The 23,351-nt window shown below is 54.9% G+C and overlaps 3 protein-coding genes across 3 annotated transcripts; 2 read left to right on the top strand and 1 right to left on the bottom strand.

Moving 5' to 3' along the window:
* Positions 1-3,152: 3,152 nt before the first annotated feature.
* Positions 3,153-4,338, top strand: VOLCADRAFT_105191 (uncharacterized protein; the record flags this gene model as incomplete). The annotated part of the gene is made up of 2 exons (XM_002951626.1): positions 3,153-3,686; positions 3,950-4,338. 2 exons carry the CDS (start codon positions 3,153-3,155, stop codon positions 3,992-3,994), a joined length of 579 nt encoding a protein of 192 aa, XP_002951672.1. The 3' UTR covers positions 3,995-4,338.
* A 305-nt stretch (positions 4,339-4,643) lies between these two features.
* Positions 4,644-9,743, top strand: VOLCADRAFT_92252 (uncharacterized protein; the record flags this gene model as incomplete). Its single annotated transcript, XM_002951627.1, has 8 exons — positions 4,644-4,763; positions 5,034-5,679; positions 6,083-6,393; positions 6,649-7,285; positions 7,490-7,854; positions 8,236-8,586; positions 8,974-9,179; positions 9,239-9,743. The coding sequence occupies 8 exons, from the start codon at positions 4,644-4,646 to the stop codon at positions 9,741-9,743; spliced, it is 3,141 nt and encodes a 1,046-aa protein (XP_002951673.1).
* Positions 9,744-17,985: 8,242 nt separating this feature from the next.
* Positions 17,986-23,104, bottom strand: VOLCADRAFT_92253 (uncharacterized protein; the record flags this gene model as incomplete). The annotated part of the gene is made up of 6 exons (XM_002951724.1): positions 17,986-18,093; positions 19,475-19,618; positions 20,108-20,256; positions 20,994-21,124; positions 21,808-21,951; positions 22,647-23,104. The coding sequence occupies 6 exons, from the start codon at positions 23,102-23,104 to the stop codon at positions 17,986-17,988; spliced, it is 1,134 nt and encodes a 377-aa protein (XP_002951770.1).
* Positions 23,105-23,351: the final 247 nt, after the last annotated feature.

A 23,351-nucleotide genomic window follows, 5' to 3' on the forward strand; every position in this document is an offset into this window, starting at 1 on the left:
CGCGTCGCGGTGGTGACGGCGATGGTGCGGGAAAAACTAAGCTGCCGCTTTTCCGCAGCTTTGGGTCGCGGCCGTCGCTGCAACCTCGAGGAAAATGGGCCCGAAGATTTGCGTCCAGTGCGTGCGTGTCTAATAGTAGCAGTTTTACTTGATAGGCCGGCAAAGTTGGAAGCGGCGTCGGGATGGTGATGCTGGCGACCTGGAGTTGCCGGTGATGATGACATTTTGGCAGCGCGGTGCGGAAGCCCCTTCTGGATAGACCTTCCTGTGTGAAATCCGCTCGATGAGGATTTACCGCGCGAGGTAGATCCTTATTGCGAATGCTAAGCTTCTGGCAATTAGCATGCGCGATTTTGCAAATGTCTGGAGCACTAATTAAATTGGACGGTTGTCCTCTACAACCAATAGGCCCTTTAGCCTTGCATGTTTAGAATTGTTTGCGTTTGTTCGTTTAACAAACGGATGTTTGGTATTATTACGTGACCTTTCTAGCCGCTGCACGTCAATTCGTGACTGCAGTGCTGCAGGGACAAGTTGAGGACAGCAAATTGTGCGCGCCGAAGATGGCTACAGACAGCGAGTTGCATGGCAACAATGAAGCCTGCATTTGCAACGTGCGCTTGTGCATAAGGGCTTTCTAAAAAGGTATTTGTTTTGTACTTGTGGTGGATCATCGCCAGTTTTTTTTGGGTTTTGGCGGGTCCGGGGGCAAGGCAAATTCGACCGATTGGGCCAGTGAGAATTGCGTTATTCCCGTTGCACGTTCATTCTTCCCGAAAATATTATTTCTCCTTTGTGCCCCGATGTGGGAGGGAAGTGGTGGTCTGGATGGCATGCCGGCGATCTTTTTCGGAAGGTTCTGCATGGGCAGTTGCGTAATGGCTGGGGAGGGGATGGTAAGGAGGAAACCCATGGTCCTTATCCTCCTGGGCCCTAGGCCTTGCGCGACATGGTTGCTCTTATAGGACATTGGAGAACTCTGGTACTATGAGCAAGAACAATCGCAGCGGAAAGCCGAAAAGAGCAGAAAACAAAGTATCACATGGTTACGGTTTACGATCGTATAATGATGGCTGGCTGGCTGGCGTAAAATGAAGGGAAGAGGGAGGTGGTTTTATTGCCGATGGTGTACGACAGTCAAGATTTCAAGCATGCAGTGAATGTTTTTTGTGCTTGTTAGCGGAGTTGTATAGTTGAAACGTGTTGCCGCTGTCTTGCTTATGTGCGTCTGCGCAGGCATGTATGAGCGTGTGTTGAGCCAGATCCAATTAAATGCCATAGCGAGGGCGTAGATGTATGGATCATGTTTTACGCATGACGTCATGTGCGTCTTGATGCGTTCGCTGAAGAGCGTGATGCGGGCTATTTGCCGGGCTTATGCATCTTCTTGTCTTGTGCATTTTGCACACGAAGTTCTTTCTCCCTCTCCCTGTTTCTGCATGTCGACCTGTACCAGTTGTAGTACGACAACTGTACGGGCTTCAGTAGGGCCAAACTCTCCTCGGCTGGACAGAGGGGGAATGGAATAAAGCAAGAAGCTGCGCAGGGACCCCTGCTGTTTTCTTTATCTAATTAAAGATCTAATATACACGTTTCCCAACACAAGCTCAATATACATTCCTAATTTTGTATTCCATGGTAATTCTGTTTCTGTAGTTTTGTTCACGTTTATTGCATCTTCGCGCACTTGGTTGTGCTTAGGGGCAAGGATGCCGCACGTTGCGCTCGTGGCCCGCGTTTTCAGTTTCCTTCGGATTCTAAATTCTTGGGCCTCTTGCCATCTGGACAAGAGAATTAATGTCAGTTTGTGTGTGAGAGAAACACTGAGAAAAAACATTACGCGTAGCTATGGTAACATTTAAATGCGTAAGCGCGTATGACATGCCTCCCAGCAGATGGCCACAACATCGCGCGGGCGTGCCATTGGCCATTTCAATTAACACATACTCGCACGTGCTGCCTGAGCAGCGGCACGCACGCCGGTACTTGCCAAACAGCCCATGCAACTTACCGGGGGGAAAGACATATGTCATGTGTCTGGAAGGCGGTTTTACTCGGCGCTAGTATGCCAACGGGGCTGATAGGTGTGCATCGCATGGAGATGTAGCAAACGGTGATGGCGTGGAGGGTGAGCGCAGAGGGTTGCAAAGATTGGGGATTTGGGGCAGGTACTGGTCAGGCGGGATGGTGAGCGTAATGCAGTCGGCGAGGCCTCAGCAGCAAGGACAGCAACGACCCGCAGCGAAAGCTGGAACAGCAAAGCAGCGATCTCCGAGTGCGCCAGAGTATGTTTGTGTTTACACACAGTATACAGTGTCGTACATGTACGAATTGAGGTCTGTTGGTGGCTTCTGTGACACCCTGAAGTGTCCCGGGAGGCAAAGCGGGTAAGCGGGCTGCGCCACAAATGTCGCGTTTCGTGAGTGCGGCATCCGGGCCTGTTATGTACGACAGGCGGGGTAGGTACACGGCGGCGGAGGAAGGGGAAGAAGGTTGCCGTGTTTGTTTACCTGTGTCTCTACGTTTCGGTGAGTCTTAAAGGAGGATTTCAATTGTGTAGACGGGACAGACGCTGCGCGGGCAGGGGAACTGGCAGCCAAAGGGGAAATGCCTGCGTAGATGAAGAGTCTATCAAGTCGGCTTATACGGGAGAATGCATGGTGCGTGTGCGAGTACGTGGTTTTGTTTGTAGGAGGATTTGATCGGTGCGTTGAAGGTGCACATCCAAGCGTGGTTGACACGGTGCGGGGCTACGGACAAGCGCCGGAACCGAGCTTGTCATCAGCGCAAGTGCACAACTTATCCATTTCAGGCTATTGTCTTAAGATTCGCTGTTAGATTGGCGATGCCTTGTGCAAAACGTTGCAGAAGGACTCCCTTGCCGTGCCAAGTACAGTGGCAGTACAACTGATTACGGTGACAGTTGGAGGCGTCAGGCTTTTAAATGTCATCCGATACTTTGGAATATTTAAAGCCTGACTTGCTTGTTTGAGGGGTCTCGTTCATTTAATGAATGAAAGCACACTCCTGTCTTACATGAACAAGGACTAGGTCTCACACATTTGTTCCTTGATCAAAAGCCTGAGCCTTGACTGTATTTCCCAAACCGTAGACCCATTCATACGGAATTTTGAGGATCAACAGTACTGGCAATGGCTGACGGCACAGACGTGCCAAGCACGTCGGGCACACCTACCCCAGTGGCGCCGAGGGTAGTCGAATATGATCCTATTACCGGAGTTCCATCCGAATTCAATGAGTTTTTGCCACCGGATTGCCCAGAGTACAAGAAATGGAAGTCGGCGCAGGAGGGCGGAGAGTCGCTTGAGAAGCTTACACTAAAAGACAAAGCCGGCGCAGACGTAGAAAAGCTGCCTGGTGGCAAAGTTAAGAAGAAGACCAAGCCACAGGTAGTCCTCAGCGTGGCACAACGCCAGAAGAACAAGAGCACCACGACGGTGGCGGGCCTGGAGCAGTTCGGCGTAAAGCTCTCAGAAGCGGGCAAGCTGTTTGGCAAAAAATTTGCCTGCGGTGCGTCAGTTGTGAAGACGGCATCGGGAGGAGAACAAATAGAGATGCAGGGAGACTTTTTGCACCAGATCCCTGAACTCTTGCTGAAGAACTACAAGAACATTACGAAGGACGACATCTTCTACGTCGATGCCGCCGACGGTAAAAAGAAAAAGGTAAGCTTGCTCCCAAGGCAGTCATTTGCAGAGCGTACCATGGGCCGCCTGTTGGATAGATGTGTGTGTCGTTGGGCCCCAATTTATGCTATCCCATGGTTCTGTGAATATCTTTCCTTGGAGAGATCGGCGTAGGATTTCCCCACCCTTATTAGGCTGCAAGAAGTCGTTCCCTTTTGGCAGAGCCGTCAGCCCCCGCCCGAGTGTTGTGTATTCTGCTGACTTCGTTCGACACAACTCCTTCTGTGCCCGTGCTTGTGCAGAACTATTTCGCTGATGGGGACGATGACGGCGACGATGACAGCTGAAGCAGCACGTTCGCGTGTGCCGCTCACAATGTTTTGGGTCCGTGGCAAGCCGTGCTTAGTTGCTGTATGGCGTGTTCAGCAAGGATTATTGCCGACAGAGAGGCCAAGAGCAATGCCATACGGCGAGTGCGCAGAGCCTTTTAGAGCCTCTAGCTTCGGTGTTTGCTTGAAGCAGTTGCAAGGGCTTTGCATCGTAGGGACCCTTTGTCTCGTGTTTCATTGGCAACAGTGGTCCCTTTTGATTAAGCCACCTTCTTCCTGGATTCGGTACGGTTGTTACGCCTACAGGCATACCTCCAAAACAGAGGTTTTGCCCTGCAAGTCTGTAATGTACGGCATTGGCATTAAGTCCATTGTTGAGACAATATTATCATATCGTGAATTTATAATTCACGGACGTATAGATTTGGGCCTTTATTTGAAACCGTCAGGGCATTTCTCTATTTATGAGCTCTTGGGGGACTTCGCGCAGTCTAACGGACCATAAAGACAAATGGCTTCTAATACTGTCAAAATATTGCAACTTTTTAGCTCTAGCTCTGACTAAGTTTCGCTGATTTTCTTTGCTGTTCGAGCTACTTATTGGCAATGTGTAGCGCCCAACTTAGCTGCACAATCTGAGCTGCAAGGTAGCACCAGCTAAAGCAGCATGGGGCTCACACGTTTAGCTCAGGATCCCTGGTCCGAGTCGCATACGGTGCCGACCTTCACGCCTCCTCCAGTGGAGGTGAAATCTTGTCATGTGCCCCTGACGGCCGAGCGGGCTGAGGTAAATTCAGATGAATATAAAAAAGGGTCGCGTAAGCTCACAACTAAGCAAAATCCAAGATACTCACTGCAGTTTTTTCCAGTGCAGTTTTTCCATGTCTTACAATAACCGCGCAGAGCGATTGCGTTTCAGTTCTTCCCCAAACAAGGACTGTTCCACCTTTTATTCCCTTTTGGTCAGAATCTTGTCTTGTGCCTTCCATCCGTGTGCTGCTCCGTCCGCCAACCCTTACTTCGCACCGTGCATTCGCCGTTCCCTAACCGTCCCAAGGAGCTGGTCAAATGCCACTTGGAGCGGACAGGGACAGGCCTCCAGCGAAGCCGCGACCCATCCAACGGCCGCGCGGTGTCAGACGCCGAAACCGTCGCCGATGCCAGTACCAATCCCCCCCTGTCCGGCAGCAGCATCTTCGGCTACTACACGCCGCCGTCCTTGATGCCTTTCACCAGCTCCAGGCACCTGACAAAGGGCCGCTCGACTGGGGCCCTCCTCCAGACCCGCACCTCCGCCGGCGTGCCGCGGCAACCCAACAGTTTCCTAAACGAGTATCCGAGTGTCATGCAGCGCCCTGCCGGGCCTAACACCGCGGCTGTGGTTTCGCCGCCAGGCGCTGAAGCCGGCGGCGGCGGCGACGGAAGCTGCGCGCATGAGGCATATCTGTCCTTGCACAATAAGGCTGAGCGTGTCAATGCGCTGCGCGGCAAGCTGACGGGGGGAGATGGGGAGACGGAGGACGTGGCGGTAGCGGAAGATGGTGCAGGGGGCGAGGTGGTGACCCGGCGGCCTCCCAGCCATAGGACGCTGGAGGTGGCACTGGCGGACGCTTGGATGCGCGAGGTGGAAGCCCGCACGCCGGCAGAGGACGTGGCGATGAAGGAGGAGGAGGAGTTGGCGGCTCAGCGTGCCGCCGCCGATGGTGGGTCCATGTCCGGGCGTTCCATAACGAGGGGCCCAACCAGCGTCCGTTGCGACAGGCGCGCGGCGCGGCGCGGATGTGCCTATATGTGCATCTGTATGTATTTGTGTATATATGTTTCCTGTAGCTACGCCGTGCTTCTACCATAGCCCTTACCCTAACCATACCATGTCCTTTGCGTTTCCGAGCTCTCCCCAGGTTAGCGGGCGCCTCCTGCGTCACCGCACTCGCGTCCCCCCCTTTTCGCCCCTCTCCTCATTTCCCTATCCACTGCCCTCCTCCCTCTTTCCCCTCTCCCGGACCCCTCTCCGGGAGACCGCGGCTCCCCTTTCTCACTCTCCCCTTTCCGAAGATGGGGTTTTATTTTCCGTTTCGCGTCCTCCTTTCCTCATCCCGTTCGCAGCTGGCGGTTATGGTGCACCACCCGCTGCGAGTCGGCGGCCGACGAGGCCGGGGAGCGCGGAGGCCCCCTTCAGCCGCCGGCTGAGCTGTCCAGAGAGCTTGATAAACATCCCAGGAGGGGACGGCGGCGCCGCCAGTGACGGCGGCGGCAACAGAGCCGACGGGGTTCCGGAGCCGGAGGACGCGTTGGAGCCGCTGGCCAACCACCACATGTGGATGTACGGCAGGGGCCGCATGGATGGCGGCGGGATGGGGCTGTTGTACAGTCCGGCTGGCGTGCTGGAGGCGATTAAGTACGGCGGCGGTTGGCAGGTAGGGTCTTGTACGGCAGCGCGTGGGTCTCTTTTCATCCTTCTTCATTGTCAGGGACCGGAGACATCGTTCCCGTACCTTCTAGCCCAGACTGCCATAACGCACTGTAAACCGTTGCGATTTTCAGTTGGGGCAGTTGCGGGTCGGTTGTCCAAAACGAGCTCAAGCTGGTCATCCCCCTAACCATGCGCTTTGGTCCCCCGTCCCCCCTATCTTCCCGCCCTTCCTCCCTTCCGCCGGGCGCTTCTCGCGCAGCCTCGCACTGCGGTATCCATCTTTGGGACCGACCCGTGGGCCACTGGGTCGCCTGGATCCGGCGGCATCGTAGATAAGGGTGCGGCGCCCACCACTCGCATCGGCAAACTAGTACAGGAGGGCGCAGGCGCGGATGCCATCCGTACACTCGCAGCGGTGATTATCCAGTCGTACTGCCGTGGCTGGCAGGCGCGACGCCGCTTCGCACGCTGGCGGTCATTGCAGCGCAGCGAGCAGTCGCGGCGGCTGAAGGAGCTTGCCGCGGCGGAGGCGTTGGCACGTGAGCAGGAGGCCGTACGACGCCGGCTGCGCGCCGCCGCGAAGGATTGTTTGTTGGCGATACAGGCGCAACAGGACTATGAGCGCACTCGCGCGCGGATGGCGGCGGCGCGTGGCCTAAGCGGCGGCGCAGCGGCGGCTGCAGCGCCGCCGCCACCGGCCATCCCAACGGCGCTGTGGGAGCGCTGCAAAGCGCTCGGTCACGACCCTATCGAGGTTTTGTTGGAGTCGGGATTACAGAGCCACCAGATTGAGGAGATTATTTCGGCGTCACAGCTGGCGTCGCAGCTGCCGCGGCGCGCGGCGGCGGCGGCGGCGCGCTTTGGCATCCCGTTGCCACCCGTACCGGAGGGCAGCAGTCGGCCCGGCAGCGGCGGCGGCAGCGGCACCCGCTCCAGCTACGGCGGCGGTGTGGTGTTGGGTGGCAAGGCCAGCAGCTCGAGTGATGACGGCGGCGCGGCGGAGGTGGCAGCGGCAATGGACGTGGCGGCGGCGGCGGCGACGGCGGCGGCGGCGGCGGGTCACGGGGTGCCGCCGCCGAACCGGCGGTTGTCCCTTCCAGGGCGGCCGCTGCTGCCTTCGCAACGGTCGATGGGGTCGGCGGCTATGGCGGCGGTGTCGAAGCCGCCGTACATGAGCACCTCCCAGCTTGTGGAGCAGCTACTTGCACAGCAGCAGCAGCAGGCCACGCAGCTACAGCCGCAGCAGCTGTCGTACAACCAGTATGCAAGGCCGGGATCCGGCAGTCCGGCAGCGGCAGTAACTACTGCCCGGCGCACTAGCGGGCCGGGCGCGCTTTACGGCTCTAGTGTCGTGCCGCCCCAGCCGCCGGGGCTGCCGCTTCGGCGGCAGGCCTCACCGTCCCGTGGGTCACTGGAAATTAGCGTCGGCCAGCGTCAGGGCGCGTATGCGGCCACCGGCTTTGCAGTGGGTGGGGGCTCAATGCGTCCTGCAGGTGCTACACCTGCAGCGACACCCCAGCCGCAGCTTCGTTCCGTTTACCCGCAGCCCTCCTCACAGCCGCCATTGCAGCCGCCATTGCAGCAGCAGCAGCAGCAGCAGCAGCTGGGAGTAGGTCTTGGTGCCCCACGGGTCAGTGCACCGCTGTCCCGCCGCATGTCCGACTTTATTGGTAGCGGCGGCGGCAGCGGCGGCGGTTTCGCCGCGGCGGCGGCGCCTCCGCCTCCGCCCCGGGCACCTGTACGGGTACGAAGCCTTGGCGTCTCGGAAAGTGGCGCCATGTGGATCTCGCATTCGGCGGGACAGTTGACGATACAGCCACAGCCATTGCCGCTACAACCGCTACAGCCGTTGTCTAGTCGGATGTTGTCGTCGGCGGTGCCGCCAGTGGCCGCTGTAGCTGGCGGAGGCGCGCTGTCTTCGCCGGGGGGTGGCGACGATATCGGCGGTGATGTTATACCCGGCGAAGGCGGCGGCGGCGATGTCGACACCTGGGGTGCCGTTGACGGAGGTGACGGAGGTGACGGCGCGGGGTTTCAGGTCCCGTTGACGGCGGCGGCCTCTGCGCCGGTTTCTTCACTATCGGCGGCGCCAGCTCAACAGCAGCAACTGCCGCTGCAGTACCTGCCGTACCACCTGCAGCAGCAACTGCTGGCGAGCGCCCTGAGCTCCCCCGTCACGAGCTCCTCCGGACCGCAGGTGCGAATGTGGGCGCTTATGCCAGTGTGCTGTGGTCTGTCTGTCTGTCTGTCTGTCCAGAGACGGTCATTCCTGATTGCTCGTCTTTAAAGTTAGCATGTACGACACCTGGTTCCTGGTTAAGAGTCCCCGTCCGTGTTGTCCGTACGGTTTTGTTACCTAGTTTTCGTTAGGCCTGATCATAATACACTTCGATGATGCCTAATGAGGGGCTGTTGTAAACGCCCACCTCCGTTAGTTCGTCTGCTGGCGCGTTTCCGTACACGTACACGCACGCACTTGCCCACCTGTAACCCGTTCCACATTCCTTATCCCACAAATCCACGTGCCCCACCCCCCATACCTCCATCTTTCGCCTATTTCCCTCCCATCCGTACACATACGCAGTCAAGCCTCGGCCCCTCCACCGAGGGCAGTCCCGCCCTTCTCCGCCGCCATTCCTTCATCGAACACGCCGGCGGCAACGGCGGCAGCGGCGGCAACGGCGGCAACGGCAGCGGCGGCGGCGCTATTCCAACCTACCTGCCGCCGTTGCTGCCGAGCCAAGGCAGCGGCTCCGCTGGCGGCAGCCCCGTAACCCCCCAATCCTCCCAGTCAGCTTCCGCCGTCGCCGCCGTCGCCGCCACCGCTGCCGCCGCCGCGGCCTCGCCAGGCAGCCTTCACTCGTTGACGGCAACGGCCGCGGCGGCGACTGGTTTCGGAGGCGCTCCGGCTGCGGAGTTGCCTTTGGCCCGGATCCCACGCAGCAGGAGCAATTTGGGACCTCGTGCGTTGTCGCCTACGTCGGTGGCGGCGGCGGCGGCGGTGCCGCCGCCGCCGCTTGGGCCGCCGCCAGCAGCTGCCTCCCCGAAGAGCTTCCGCCGGCTGCACTCGTTGAACCAGCGGCGGTGGGCATGAAGGCGGTTGTAGAGGCTGGAGCCACCTGGAGTAGGCGCGGCCGCCGCGAGCAGGTGCCGCTGGCGGGTCGAGCTATGTCAGGCAAATCAGGCAGGCAAATCGTCGGCATCCGGGACTGTCACCGCCGCATGTGGCCTCCACCGCCAGCTGCGACCATGTCGCTGGCTGGCCGGCGACGTCCTCCCCACCGACTCTGCCCGGGGGCCCCCGGCATGCCGTGCATCCATGCACCCATGCGCATGAGCTTCCTCACCCTCTAATTGAGCAGTATGTACCTTTGCATGTACCTTTGCATGTATGTATGTATGTATGTATGTATGTATGTATGTATGTATGTATGTATGTATGTATGTATGTATGTATGTATGTATGTATGTATGTATGTATGTATGTATGTATGTATGTATGTATGTATGTATGTATGTATGTGTGTAAATGATGCGTCATGTGTATGTTACATAACCATCCGGGCCTGACTCTAGCCAGGGCACCACCAGGGACCTGTGAGTCATCACCTGATGTAGCATTGTGTGTCAAAGATCTCAAAGAGCGTGATGCTGTGATGTCTGTGCGTGCCTTAGTGGGGGAAGGGGGGGGAGAGGGGGCGACCTGCAGCCGGGGTGCATTGCAGCCCGTTGGGGTGGCGCCCGGTTGCCGCCCCGTCGTGGTCCTGGTCGCTGAGGAAGGAGGGAGGGCTGGGGGGGGGCTGCGTCGCTGGGGGGACTGTGTGAACCTGTCGGTGATGCGGGTACAGCAGGCTGTGTGTGTGTGTGCGTGTGTGTGTGCGTGCGTGTGTGTGCGTGTGTGTGTGCGTGTGTGTGTGCGTGTGTGTGTGTGTGTGCGTGCGTGTGTGTGTGTGCGTGTGTGTGTGTGTGTGTGTGTGTGTGTGTGTGTGTGTGTGCACATCGGTGGCCGGCGCTCTGCGATGAACGGCCAGCGTTGTTGTGCCGAGGCTCTTGCGCTGTGGCTGAGTGGATACGGATCCCCCTTTGTGGCCATTGGGGCCTTTCCTACCCCAACTTGTAGCAGCGCAGCGCAAGCGGTAATACCAGGGGCCGCCTCTGCATTGGGGGTTGGTACATAATTACCTTGCAGGTTGCGGACTTCTGAGGTCTTGGGGCCTGCCCGGCCGTGTGTGTTTCGTGTGTGCCGTTCGGTCGGGTTTTGCTTTCTTCTTCCCGGTGGGGCCCCGGCATGGGTTTTCTTGGTGAGATGAGGACGGGCAGGACGAACGCATGTTGGAACATACCCCTCCGTTTCCCACACACCTCTCTTGAGTAAGTGAGAGTGGATTTTCTGATGTGGTGTGTTGTAGTGTGGTGTGGTGTAGTGTGGTCTGGTGTGGTGTGGCGCGTTCCTCGCGCCGTGACGTGCCTTTTGTGGGTGTTTTGGGTGTCATGCTCGCGTGCAAGGATACAGCCCGCGGGTGTACATGGATGGTGAAATGATGAGGTCACCACTGATTGAGTAAAGAGGACAGGCCTGTACGGCAGTGGTCGGCCCTTGCCTCCTCCTTTATGATGGATTTTGCTCGGGAGCTTGGGGAAGGGCAGGGAACACAGATCGCGCAAGGAAGCGGCCTTCATTTACCGTTCTGCCGTACCACTGCCGTACATGACTTTTTTTCCGTTGCTAATCGGCCACGCGCCCGCAGTTCCCCCCGGATTACTGGTACCTGTGGCTGTGGCTGAGATTTCGAGGCTGCGGCTGAGGTTGCTTTAGTGTCCCCGGGCCTGCCGGTTGAGGATTACATAATATTATTTGGCGGGTTTGGAGCTTGAGCTTTGCTGCTTATTCCTTACCTGCGAAAAAGGTGTTAAGCTTATCCTACCTACGACGCCCGCGCGCGTGTGTGTGCGTGTGTGTGTATCTGTTACATATCGATCCGGGCCTGACACTGGCCAGGGGCACCTAACCCGGTACCCCAACGGGAATGAGCGACCGCTGAAGCACTCTCCCCCTAGCGGGGGGAGAGGGGTGTGAGGGGGCCCTACGCGACCCAGTCTGTGCCTCTACTTCATGTAAAGGAGTCTGTATGTATGTATGTATGTATGTATGTATATATGTATGTATGTATGTATGTGTGGATTTGTACATATGTAGATGTGGGTGGCTGGGTGATTGGCGAACTAAGCAACGTTACATTACCCGGGGGGTTTGTGTTGGTTTCGATGGGGAAAGGAAATTCTGAACTGTTGGCTTTTCGTTGTGGCCACTTCACTGCTCAATTGGTCGCGGGAAGACGCTGCAGCAAATAGACCCCGACAAGCAACCTGGCACTGATCTCCACAATCACCTCCTAACACCCTCCTTATCCCTTGCGTTCGGTAGTTGGGTTTTTCTATCGGAGGCCCTGCGGCGTTTGTACGGCCTCAAGCTCGTACGACCGTTAATTAAATTAAAAGTAAATTTGAAGGAGTTTTTGAGCCCACGTTGCCCGGTCTAAGGAACCACGGAGGATGCTTGATGGGAATTTACCTCGTTCCAGATCTCACTCACTCGACTAGTGGGGCTCCAGGGCTCCATAGATTTAACAATTCGCTGCCTCCGCGTCGCTCGTCGTCTTGTGCCCCGTCCTCGTATGGGGGTTGTGTGTGTGTGTGTGTGCGTGTGTGTTACATCCGCTGCATGTTACATCCGCTGCATGTAAAAGCAGTAAGCGGTGTCCCTCCCGCCCTAGCGAACCAGAGGTTCCAAGCTGTGTATGTACGCGTATGTATGTTTGTCTCGTCGTTTGAGACATATACATCGCCTCACTAGGGTGATAATTTTGGAGCTTCTAGCTTTGGGAGGCTTTAGAGAGCTTTTAGGGTTTCGATGACCCAGCGGGAAGAACGAGACAGACTTTCTTGCTGAGAGTCACCGCCGTTTTCTGTGATTAGCTGTGTCGTATTGTCGCACACGTACGGCTAGATTTCTCCTGGTGAGGTTGAAGCACTAACTGATAATAGGTGTTGCAACGCAGATCTTTTTTTCAACTTACACGCAGACGCCGCCCGGTGCTGCGGTATGTTGGGGGAGGACCGCACTTTTAACGAGTCGATGGTATGAATATACTATGCCGTACACACCGTAATGATGATGTCGTACTATCAAAACAGAAATTTTCAATAACCGCGGTGTGGGGTATGGCGCCACACTCCTGACCAGGGGGATGGATGAACGGAGGATCAATCAGAGCTTTGGAAGAAAATAGCAGGATTGATTTGCGAGACGCAGTGCGGGTTTGGGGCCTTAGTACACGATTCGTATGTATGTATGTGTATGGTAAATTACCAAATGGCGTCCTTGAGATGCTCGAAACGGCGAAGGCTGATCGCAGGTTGTACAGCGTTGAGTGGCAGTTAGGTTGCGGCTGATTACTGTTGGTTTTCGATGAAGTGCATGATGGCAGGGAAAATGAGACACATACAGACAGACAGAGACACACACGCTCGCACGCACACACACACACACACGCACACAGAGCGAGGCGGCATGTCGTCGTGTTTGGAACCCATATCGACTTTGAGTCACGTCCTTCAAACCTGTGTGCGCGATGATTTTTTATTGGCGGTTGCTAAAATGGGCTGGTGGCTGGTGGGTTGTGTAGTAGCTGGTACACTGTATGGCACACATGTATCGTCTACAAATACGCGCCAAGCGCTCCACCAGCATCTCGAGAGGCCTTTTCAGCGGCCAGGGGCCAGCAGCTACTACAAGTTGACTGACTGCGTTGTCTAAGGTGGCCTTGCGAAATGCTTTTTAAAGCCAAAAACGCGTTGGTGAGAAAGGTTAGGTGAGTGAGCGCATGACACGGGCCACACAAAACAGATCGAAACAAGGCAAGCGGTGAATTTAGCAATGCTCTTTAAGTGCCCCCTGGTAAAAAAACTTCAGTTTATGAAATTAAAGTGCGATCCGCCTTTGTCAAGACCCTAAGTTAGTCCCAACCGGTGAGGTGGCGAGCTGTGTGCGTGTGTGTGTGTGTGTGTGTGTGTGTGTGTGTGTGTAGGGAGCGGTGCTCTCCCCGCTGTAGCCAACGCGTGTGTGGCCTCTCTTGTCTCTCGTAAAGTGTCAGTTGGTGATGGTCATCTCCCGGCTTGTGGCTGCCTGCCTGCCTGCCTGTGTGTGTATTACGTGGACCGATGCCACCGTAGAGCTATGTGCTGGGGTAGCTATGTCTGTTTATATGTACGGGTATGTGGCATCAGTCCTCCGTGTGCGCAGCCGATTTAGCGGCCATTGACCGCGCGTGTGCGTGTGTATGTATGTATGTATGTATGTATGTATGTATGTATGTATGTATGTATGTATGTATGTATGTATGTATGTATGTATGTATGTATGTATGTATGTATGTATGTATGTATGTATGTATGATGTGTGGGACAGGGGGGGCATATCTTCACCGGTGGCCGCTGCCTGGCGAAACCCTGCCTTCCCCGGTATTTCGGGGCACCCTTATCCAGTCACCCTAGTCAACTTCCCAATGGATCGCTCAGGTTCCGCACCCACCACCGGCATCAAATGGATTCTGCCGGATCGACGGCGGCCCAACTCCATTCCTGGTCGGCTCGCAGGTTAACTTTATCCCAGGTCACCACCGTCCATCAACTAGGGCCACTCTACCTTCCACCATCGTAAGGATTTTCGACCCTGAGAGGTCTCGAATGTATGATGTTGTTACAGGGTGGTATAGCTTCACCAGCGGCCCCCTTTCCCTTGGAGGCAGTTCCCTGCTCTCCCCTGCGAGAGGGGCACCCTAATCCATTCACCCCATTCGACTTCAGAATGTGCTCGTTGGGTTCAGCAACTCACCACCAGCATCCAACCAAATCTAGCGGATCAACGGCGCCACAACTTAGTTCCTGGTCAGCTTAGTTCTTGGAATATATGTATGTGTGCTGTCACGCAGCTAATTCAGCACCACGCGGTTGCCAATCCAAAACCATGGGAGTGTGTTTTAAGGAGGCTGAGGAGAGTTTTTGCAAATGTGGCTGTCAGTCCAGGTAGAGGTAGATGCTGATGGAAAGGTGGTTTACCCTCTGTGTGTGGGGGGGGAGGGGGGGAGTCGGCTGCACTCCGGTTGGCTGGCTGGCCTTGAGGACCTTTGGGTCAGCGGGTGCTAGTACGGCAGTACGACATACAGCATGTTTCTTTGTGTGCTTCTTTGTGCGTGCGTGCGTATGTATGTACGCGTCTGGCAGGGTTGGCTGTTGGTGCTGCTGTGCTGCTGTTTGTGAGCCGAGGTGGGCTCATTGTGCATGCGAATGTGTACGTGTATAGCTAGCTGATTCTGGTATGATTCTGGTTGATTCTGGGAGATGATAATCATGACAATTATGATGATGTGATGATGATCATAATGATGATGGTGATGTTCGTGCTGACCGTTTCTGGCTGTTGGCTTTTACTGAGCTGAACTGAACTCAATTGATGTAAATAAGCCTTCCTTTTCTGCTTTCTGCCCCTCCCTGCCGCCAGCTGGACGGATTCCGCGTTTTCCGTGCCTTAAGGAGAGCCGTGTGTTTTGCATCGTTGATGCTTTGTTAGTCAAGGGAAAAAACCAAAGACGCGCTCGACCTGTTTCGCCCCGACAAAAGCAGCGGGCACCAACGCCGGAGTCTCCACCATCTGGCCTCCCGCCTATACCGCCTCTACGGCGTGCTGCCGCTGCAATTGGTTTGAAAGGCATGTATGGCGCACATGGATGGAGTCCCGTCAGAGAGTCAACGGAGAGGTTAGAGGAGAAATCAGATGTGTCAACCAGACCAGGTTCCCTCGGGGACGGGGCAGGAACATGGCCAGGCCAGGCCAGGCGTAGTAGCCATTCTCTCCGAGACATATCTCCCCTCACCTCCTGCCTGCCGCCTCCTGCCCCGCTGCCACAACCAAAGCATCGCGCGCGTACCTACGATGGCAACATAACACATCGTGGCGACAACCCGGAACCGCGTGACAAAATTGCACTCCTGTATGTACGATATAGATAGACCCTGCTGTACTTCTTACCACAGCGAGCTGTAGTACGGCATGCAGCATACAATGCGGCATGAAATGCGGATATATGCCTTCGGTTTTTACGGAAGGGTCCTTCCGTGTGTCACAGACAGCCGGTGTCAGGTATAGGAAGGCAGGGCACCGCCGGGATCGCCCGCGCTCAAAGGGAGGCTCGAAAACCCCCTCCTTTTATGGTCGCTTCTCCGTCTGCAGACCGGGATGGCACCAAGTACTACTACATGACGTACTACCACGTGACAAAGGCGACCACACGATAAAAGATGTTGCAGGGGCACGTTCCGCTGTAAGCGAAAGTAATGCAAATACATTGGAACGTCTCCGCTAACAGCAAAAGATTGCCGGGGGTGATGGCAACCGCGAGTGCACAGCTCTTGCGCGTTTGCTTCCTCTTACAACACATGGAGGCTGCCCCTAGCGGTGGTGCTGCTGGTGAACTAGCCGTGGTGCTGCCGCTCATGGTGGGGCACTGCTAGTGCTGCTGCTGTTGCTGCTGGTGGCCCTAGAGGCAGTGGATCTGCAGATGGTGGGGTGACGCCGGTGCTGGGAGCGGTGCTGCTGGCAATGGAAGGAGCAGGGCAGGAGGGAGCAGCAGCGACAGCAGCAGTGGGTGCGATGGTGCTGCTGTCAGTGGATCCGACGGCGAAGCAGAGGAGCCCAGGTGGAAGGCTGATGACAGCATTTTGCAGTGCGCGTGGCAAGGAACCTGCCCTCGCCACAATATCTGCAGAGGCTGCAGATGTTTTTGCATGGCAAGACTGGGCACGCGAGGGGGATGCCGGCGCACATGTTTTGTCGATGCTACAGTCGTTATGACGCGACAAGTCCTGTAGACAGCTGGAACCCTAGGTTGCCCTGGTATGAGCAAGCTTGCCGGCTGAAGGACAGGACTCAAGGTGTCGAGGCCACCCGCAAGAAGTTTGCCGATATGTTCGGAACCCCCGGGTGGAGAGGCCTGGCCGGGGCACTGTTTAGCATTCGCTGGGCAGGACAGTATGCAACGGCAACATATGCCTGTACTTGGGTTGGTGCTTGGTGCTTGGGGCGTTCAGGGCCAGAGTGTCATGGGGTGGGGCGAGGCACACTGTTTTGCTCGCATGACATACCGGCTAGACTGACTTGTTTTGCAGAGGCATTTTGGTAGTGCATCCGCTGGGTGGAGCTGTGCATGTCGGGAGGGGTGGGGCCAGCTGTGGTGCTGTCCAATGCACATTGGGCTGACACTGTTTGACGGGACATGGCCGTGATACATTTGCTGGGAGGGACAGTATGTAACAGCAACACATGCAGCACGTTGCGCCTGCTTCCCATGAGGATCTCCCCCATCCTACCCAGGGGCATTCGCGGGTCATATCCCAGTCGGAGGAGGGGATCATCATCATCATTATCATCACCATCATCGTCTGTAAAAAATTCTCGATCGTCTGTAGACATATCATCTACTTTCAGGCCTGTCTATCATACCATGGCACAGTCTATATAGACCATCCAGCTCTACACAATCTAAATTTCTTGGTCCGATCAATTATACAACGACCCCGTCTATGGACGATTAAAATTTTTACCGACAATCATTATCATCATCATCATCATCACCATCAGCAGCAGCAGCAGCAGCAGCAGCAGCAGCAGCGGCAGCCAAGATAGCAGACGGCGGGCGGGGGAAGCAGCATGGAAGGCTACAAATGGACCATGTTCACCTCCAACCAGGCCATGCCGGCCAACAGGTTAACAAAAGATGGGGCTCAGGAAGAGCTCGTGACAGAGACAACAACAGTAAAACGACTACCGAAGGGAAAGGTGAAAGACGACAAGGTGAATAATTACTAACCAGCAGCAGGAACAAGCACGCGCGGACAGGCAAACATACAGACAGACACCTATAGTGCCAGGTCCATGGAATAATGCACCTTGATGACCATGCGCATGATGAGACACTGTTCAATCAATGCAGCCACCATGACCTCCACAACAAGGATTCCACAACACCAAAATACGGCAGTTTTAATCAACCGATGCAATCGATCATAACTCATGCCGGTGCAGGAACGTCGGTGCAGGAATGAAATCAAAAATCTTAACTTCCCTTCCGACTTAACTTCCGAGAAAAAAACAATCACGAAGCAGCACTAGGAGGTAGGAATAGAGCAACCTAGGAGAATAGATGCAAGGCCCCGAGAACATTCGGGAACTTAATAAACTGAACTGAATTGGACAGTATAGCCCTCAGGCCTTCAGCAGCCAAGCATTCTATGCATGCACATGTGTCTATATAGCTTTACATGTTCATCACAGAGTCTTGGCTGGATCCCACCACCACCAAGCAGAGCATATACTGGGACATCGCACCAGATGGCCACTGCTCGTGCAGTCTCCACTGCTACTACCGTACACTTGCTACTGCCGTACACTTGCTACTGCCGATGGCTGCTGTCGTACACTTGCTACTGCCAATGGCTATGTCGTACACTTGCTAGTGCCGATGGCTATGTCGTACAGCTGCTACTGCCAGTAGTGCGACCTGATTCCCAGCTCCCGCAGCCGGATGAATAGGTTCATGCTGTCCACCAATTGGGACTGCATATCCACCAGGCTTTGCCAGCAACATGACTGAACACGGAGACGCAACACGGGGGAAGCACACCATAACAGCAGCAGCAGCAACAGCAGCAGTAACAGCAACACCCGCAGTAGTCGGTGGATTTATATGGTGGTGCTGCAAATTGTGTATATTCGTGGTGGTCATAAAGTGCCGTAGCCGTGGGCTAGGTGGGCATATGTATGGCCGCATACATTAGGAGCCGTAGTAAGTTGATGCGAAGGGGGGGGAAGGCCTCCTAGGATACTCCGGCGTGTAATCCAAGTATGTGAATACACGGGGGGCATGTCAGGAATTTATTGGGCCTGGGAGGATTAGTAAAGGCGACGACTTCATAGATCAGGTGTTTTGAGTGATTTCTTAACCAATAAATGAAACACACACATGCACATGCACACACACATGCACACACATGCTGTAACGCCCGCCCAATGACGGAGTGCTTCGGCGGTCGTTCTCGTTTGGGGGTATACGGCTAGGTGGCCCCCCTGGGCACCGTCAGGCGTCCGGATGGATGTGTAGAACCGAGGTGCACACGAACACGAAAAAAGAGGCCAAAAACTTTCAAAAAAGGCCGCGTGCTGCGGGAAGTTGAAAACAGCAAAGCGTTTTGGGGTAGAGGACACATTCATCCTCAGCATCCAACCACCATCTCTGTATTGTCTAGTGTAATCTTAGAGTAAACTAACCCGCCCGCCCGCCTGTAGAGGACCCCGGGTATATCACGGGATCTGCATCCGCCAATGGGTGTTTTGGGGTAAAAAAAGTCGTGATATGTATATATATATATGTATATATATGTATATATATGTATATATATATATGTATATATATGTATATATGTATATATGTATATATGTGTATATGTGTATATGTGTATATATATGTATATATATACATGTATATATGTATATATATATATGTAATGTAATGTTACAGAGTGGGAGGCTTCTGGGCCGCTTTATCACATTGTCAGTTCTACGATTTATCATCTTATAGCACCGTCCACCACTACCACACTATACTTCGCCATACGAACTGTAAGTCCAAGGCGGCGGGTCCAGCCATCTAGGACCCCTCCTCATCCATTCACCCGAACAACCGAAGAGACGGAGGGTTCGGCAATCGCCACCAATCTAGCGTGCGAATCTGGTCCATCAACTGCGACCTCAACTCCACATCTCAGCAGCTAGCCATAATCTCGCGCTCCCGACAAATTCGGGGGTCTCCCCAGGAATCGAACCCAGAACCTTAAACCGCGAATCGCAGTAGTGTCAACCCAGACCAGACCAGACCAGACCAGACCAGACCATATATATATATATCACCGCCTAATAACCCCTTCTACCCGCGCCTGCTCCCCCTGGAGCAGCCTGGCATATCCCACCTCACCTGCATGGGCATGAAGTTGAAGTGATGCTCCCAAAATAGCTCATCAATCAGCTGGGCGTATCGCGACCTGGACTGACCCGTCGGACCGCCGTCCAGGATGGCTCTCAACCAGGAATCTTCAATATCGGGCTGATCAATATCCAGCTGCAGGTTTTTTTTATTCAGATGCAGAAAACGATGCATTGATGTAGTACAGATAAACGGTGCAACGGTACGGCATACGGCATACGGGTATTTTGGATTTTGATGTTTCGCTTGGCCTGTATCGCTGCGATGCATGCACGCATCAGAGGTATCTTCAACATGTAGTCTGGGGTGGGCTCCCCAAGCTGTGAGTGTCAGTGTCAAACCTTTCTTTCGGCTACACCTGCTGCCCGCTACCTGCTAACTACTTTGCTTCGTCCCTCAGCCGTGTCGTGTCCTTCCGTACAAAAACCCCTTTCCGCGCCCCCCCTCCCCGAACCCTCCCAGCCCAACTAAGATCGACTCCACGTTCCCTCCTGTCCTACTAAATCAATCATCGCATTTCATCTTTTCCCCCAGCAAAACCCACATCCCCCGTCGCTATCCCGTAAATCCGTGACCGTATGTCCGTACATCCGTGATCGTACTTCCTTGTAACCGTTATCGTACCTTGATGGATACGAAGTCTTCAGGTTTTGCCAGCTTGGTGACAACGTTGAGCGGGTTTCGGCCGTCGTTCAGATCCTGTGGGGCGGGTATGTTGTAGAACGTGAAGGCGGGAAACATCTCGGACGGCACGTCTCGGAGCACAGTCATGCCTGCGTGTGTGTTTGCACCAGGGGAAGGGGAAAATATGCCGCAAGTATTATTATTATTATTATTATTATTATTATTATTATTATTATTATTATTATTATTATTCCTTTGAAATATTATCCCTTTGAAATGCATCGCATGGCGAGTGATGTGCGATGACTTGTCGAGCCTGCTACATTTGTTGTGCGTATGTCTGTGTGCTTTGGCAGCAGTCAACACACCGCGAGGAAAGTACCAGACACCGTAAGACACGTGCGGTGTACGGAGGGTCGTACGGGACAGAAGGGGGACGGGCACCGGGAGTGGACAGGGTTGGGAATGTGTGTATGTATGTATGTATGTATGTATGTATGTATGTATGTATGTATGTATGTATGTATGTATGTATGTATGTATGTGTGTGTGTTTGTTGCTGTGTGTGTCGATGGCCACTCGTTTCCCGCGCGATGCGACGGAGGGGGTGGCGGCGACAGGATACCATCAAAGGTAACGAGGAAGCCAGACATCTGGAAATGGTTGTGCGTATGTTTGTCTGTAACGCAGGTGGGCGCGCGCACGTGTGTATATGTCTGTATGTGTGTAGTGAGTGATGAAACAAATGGAGGTTTGTACACATGTACGTATGTGCATGTGTTTGCATGATGACTTATGTGCGTTAAAGGTAAGGGTCGGTAAGGGTCGGCCGGAGCGTTGTTATGGGTTTTCACACTGATCAACCACCAACCACCAACCAACCTACCGTCAGATTGCGAAGCCTCCCAGAAGATCGCCCTGTCCAACTTAAGCCCTCGCTGCTCGTACGACTGGACCATCCAATACTGGTTGGAGTTTGCAAGGTAACCGATGCCTGCGCCAGCGTCCAGGTAGTACCTGTACGGAACCGCCGTACAGTGGTAACCTTTTCATGACGAACTGAAACCCTGATGAGGAACCCTCCGGCGGCAAACCCCCGGTCAAACGTACGAGAGTAATCCCTCTCAACCTCCACACACACCCACTTCGCCTTCATTCCCAGGAGCCGCTTCTCGCTCACCACATCTCGATGTACTGCACATCACCCCCCCCAAACACCTCTCAAGTGACGAACTTACATACGTACGCACATACACGTGTGCACGCACACGTACAGAACTCGCAGGCGATGTAATCCACCGCACAACACAGACCGTGCCAATATCACATCGGTACACAGCGGCCTCACCTTCACAAAACTCTACACAGCGAGACACACACCCACACGCACACCCACCACCCCTATAAGTAGCACACAGGCACGCACGCTCCGTCCTCGGTTGATACTGACTGAGCCTACAACCCGAGACCCACTGCAAACACCCCTATAGCCACCTCCACTCGACTCCTGAATCTCCGCTCACAACCACCAACTACCAACTGTCAACTCCCGAAATTCTTGCTCCAGTGCCCCTCCCTCCCCATGAAACACCCGTACGCTCCCGTCCCTGCCTTCCTCCTTCTCCCTCCTCCTCCGCCTGACCTCCCTGCGGCCCCCCGCCCCGCCTCCTGCCGCATCCCCACCCCCTAAGGCCACTTACTTGTTCCTAGCTACCTGCCCCTGCCCCTTCCTGCTGGCGAGCAGCATATAGCTCTTATCGAAAATGTTGGTGGGGGGTGGAAGCTGGGTGAACTGGGCGGGGCACTTGATGGAGAAGGGGTGGCGCAGGGGCCCCACCAGGGACCTGAAGGTGAGGGAGAGGGGGAAGGGGGGGGAGGGGGAGGGGGAAGGGGGAGGGGGGGAAGGGGGTTGATGTTACATGCAAAACAGATGTACAGTGTTATTTCAGCTGTCGATATCCCGATTGGATTGAATTGTCGATGTGGGGAAGAAGAAGGGATAGGGAAGGACGAACCACACGCGATTGAAGCTGCTGCCAGGGCAAGAAGGGATAGGGAGGGAAGCGGGGAAGATGTAAGATGCGGAAAGCAAAGGAGGAGGAGCAGAGGACGGTTTTGGTGAGTCTCAAAGTGCTGCTTGTGATGTGTGGTTTTCGTCGTGCATCGAGCAAACTGAGGCTGACGACTGAGGAATGAGGATAAACCGTTTGGCCAGGACTAGTCTCGTGTGATTTCAGAACGGTGGTGAAAAAAGGCTATGTGGTTCTGCAGTTGTGAGCAGTTGTGGTGGTGGCATGGAGATGGGGGCTCGACAAAGAGAGGATAGAGCGTAGACAGACAACACAGTTTGCTAGGCACAAGCAAGCGTAGGAGGAGAATGATGGAGCACGACTGTTGTAGCAATTGACCCTCTTTGTTTCTGAAGTTCATTAAGTTCGAAAGACGGGTTGGGCTCTGACTCCCGCAGTGCGGTCCCCCCAAGGGCCGCCCCCCCCCTGTCTGCCAGCCTGGCGCCGACATGCCTCAACCATCCACTCACTCAATGTGTTCCTTTCGCGTAACTCTGAACGGGCCGCATTGTATTGTGATGTTGAAATACGACAGCACGTCATCCGCATCAGGAGCGTCGGATAGCGTCGTGTTGGACGACATGAGCGTTTCGACGCGGGTAAGCATGCGCTGGATGTCGGGCATGGTTTCGGTGAGAAAGTCGCAGTAGGGGTTGACGTCACCAAGGTCGCCATTGCCGTCCTGTTTCCATTTAGCTGCGGCTTTAACCCACTTCTGCTCCAGGGGCGAAGATACGTAGCGTCGCTCCAGAATGACGCATGGCGCCCGTTCAGGAAGCACTGAGGTGTAGCGAAACTGTCCGTGAGGACGCCGCAAGGCACTGTTGGCCCCGGCACTTCTGGCACCTGCTGTGGAATGCGCCGAGTATAGTGCAACAGCTAGAAAGAGGAGGAGCCGGCGCAATTTGACACATTTATCTTTCAGCATGTTTTAGAAATGCGTTTTGCCGATGTAACGGTTTAGATTGGAGTGATCTGCGCTGCTCGGGCCTGACGGATCCTTCACTACTTTGACGTTACTTGTGCTGCTGAAGAGATCGTGTATATCAGACTGTGCCTACAGCCATGGTCATAATAAACAGCCCCCAAAGTATGCAAGGTACGGTGTACAATACGAACTGTTCATACAAACTTGGCCTCGCAGGCCCGGACGAGCCAGGAGGCTCATTGACCGC

The sequence above is a fragment of the Volvox carteri genome (assembly GCF_000143455.1).
Source record: "Volvox carteri f. nagariensis unplaced genomic scaffold VOLCAscaffold_25, whole genome shotgun sequence".
NCBI lineage: Eukaryota > Viridiplantae > Chlorophyta > Chlorophyceae > Chlamydomonadales > Volvocaceae > Volvox > Volvox carteri.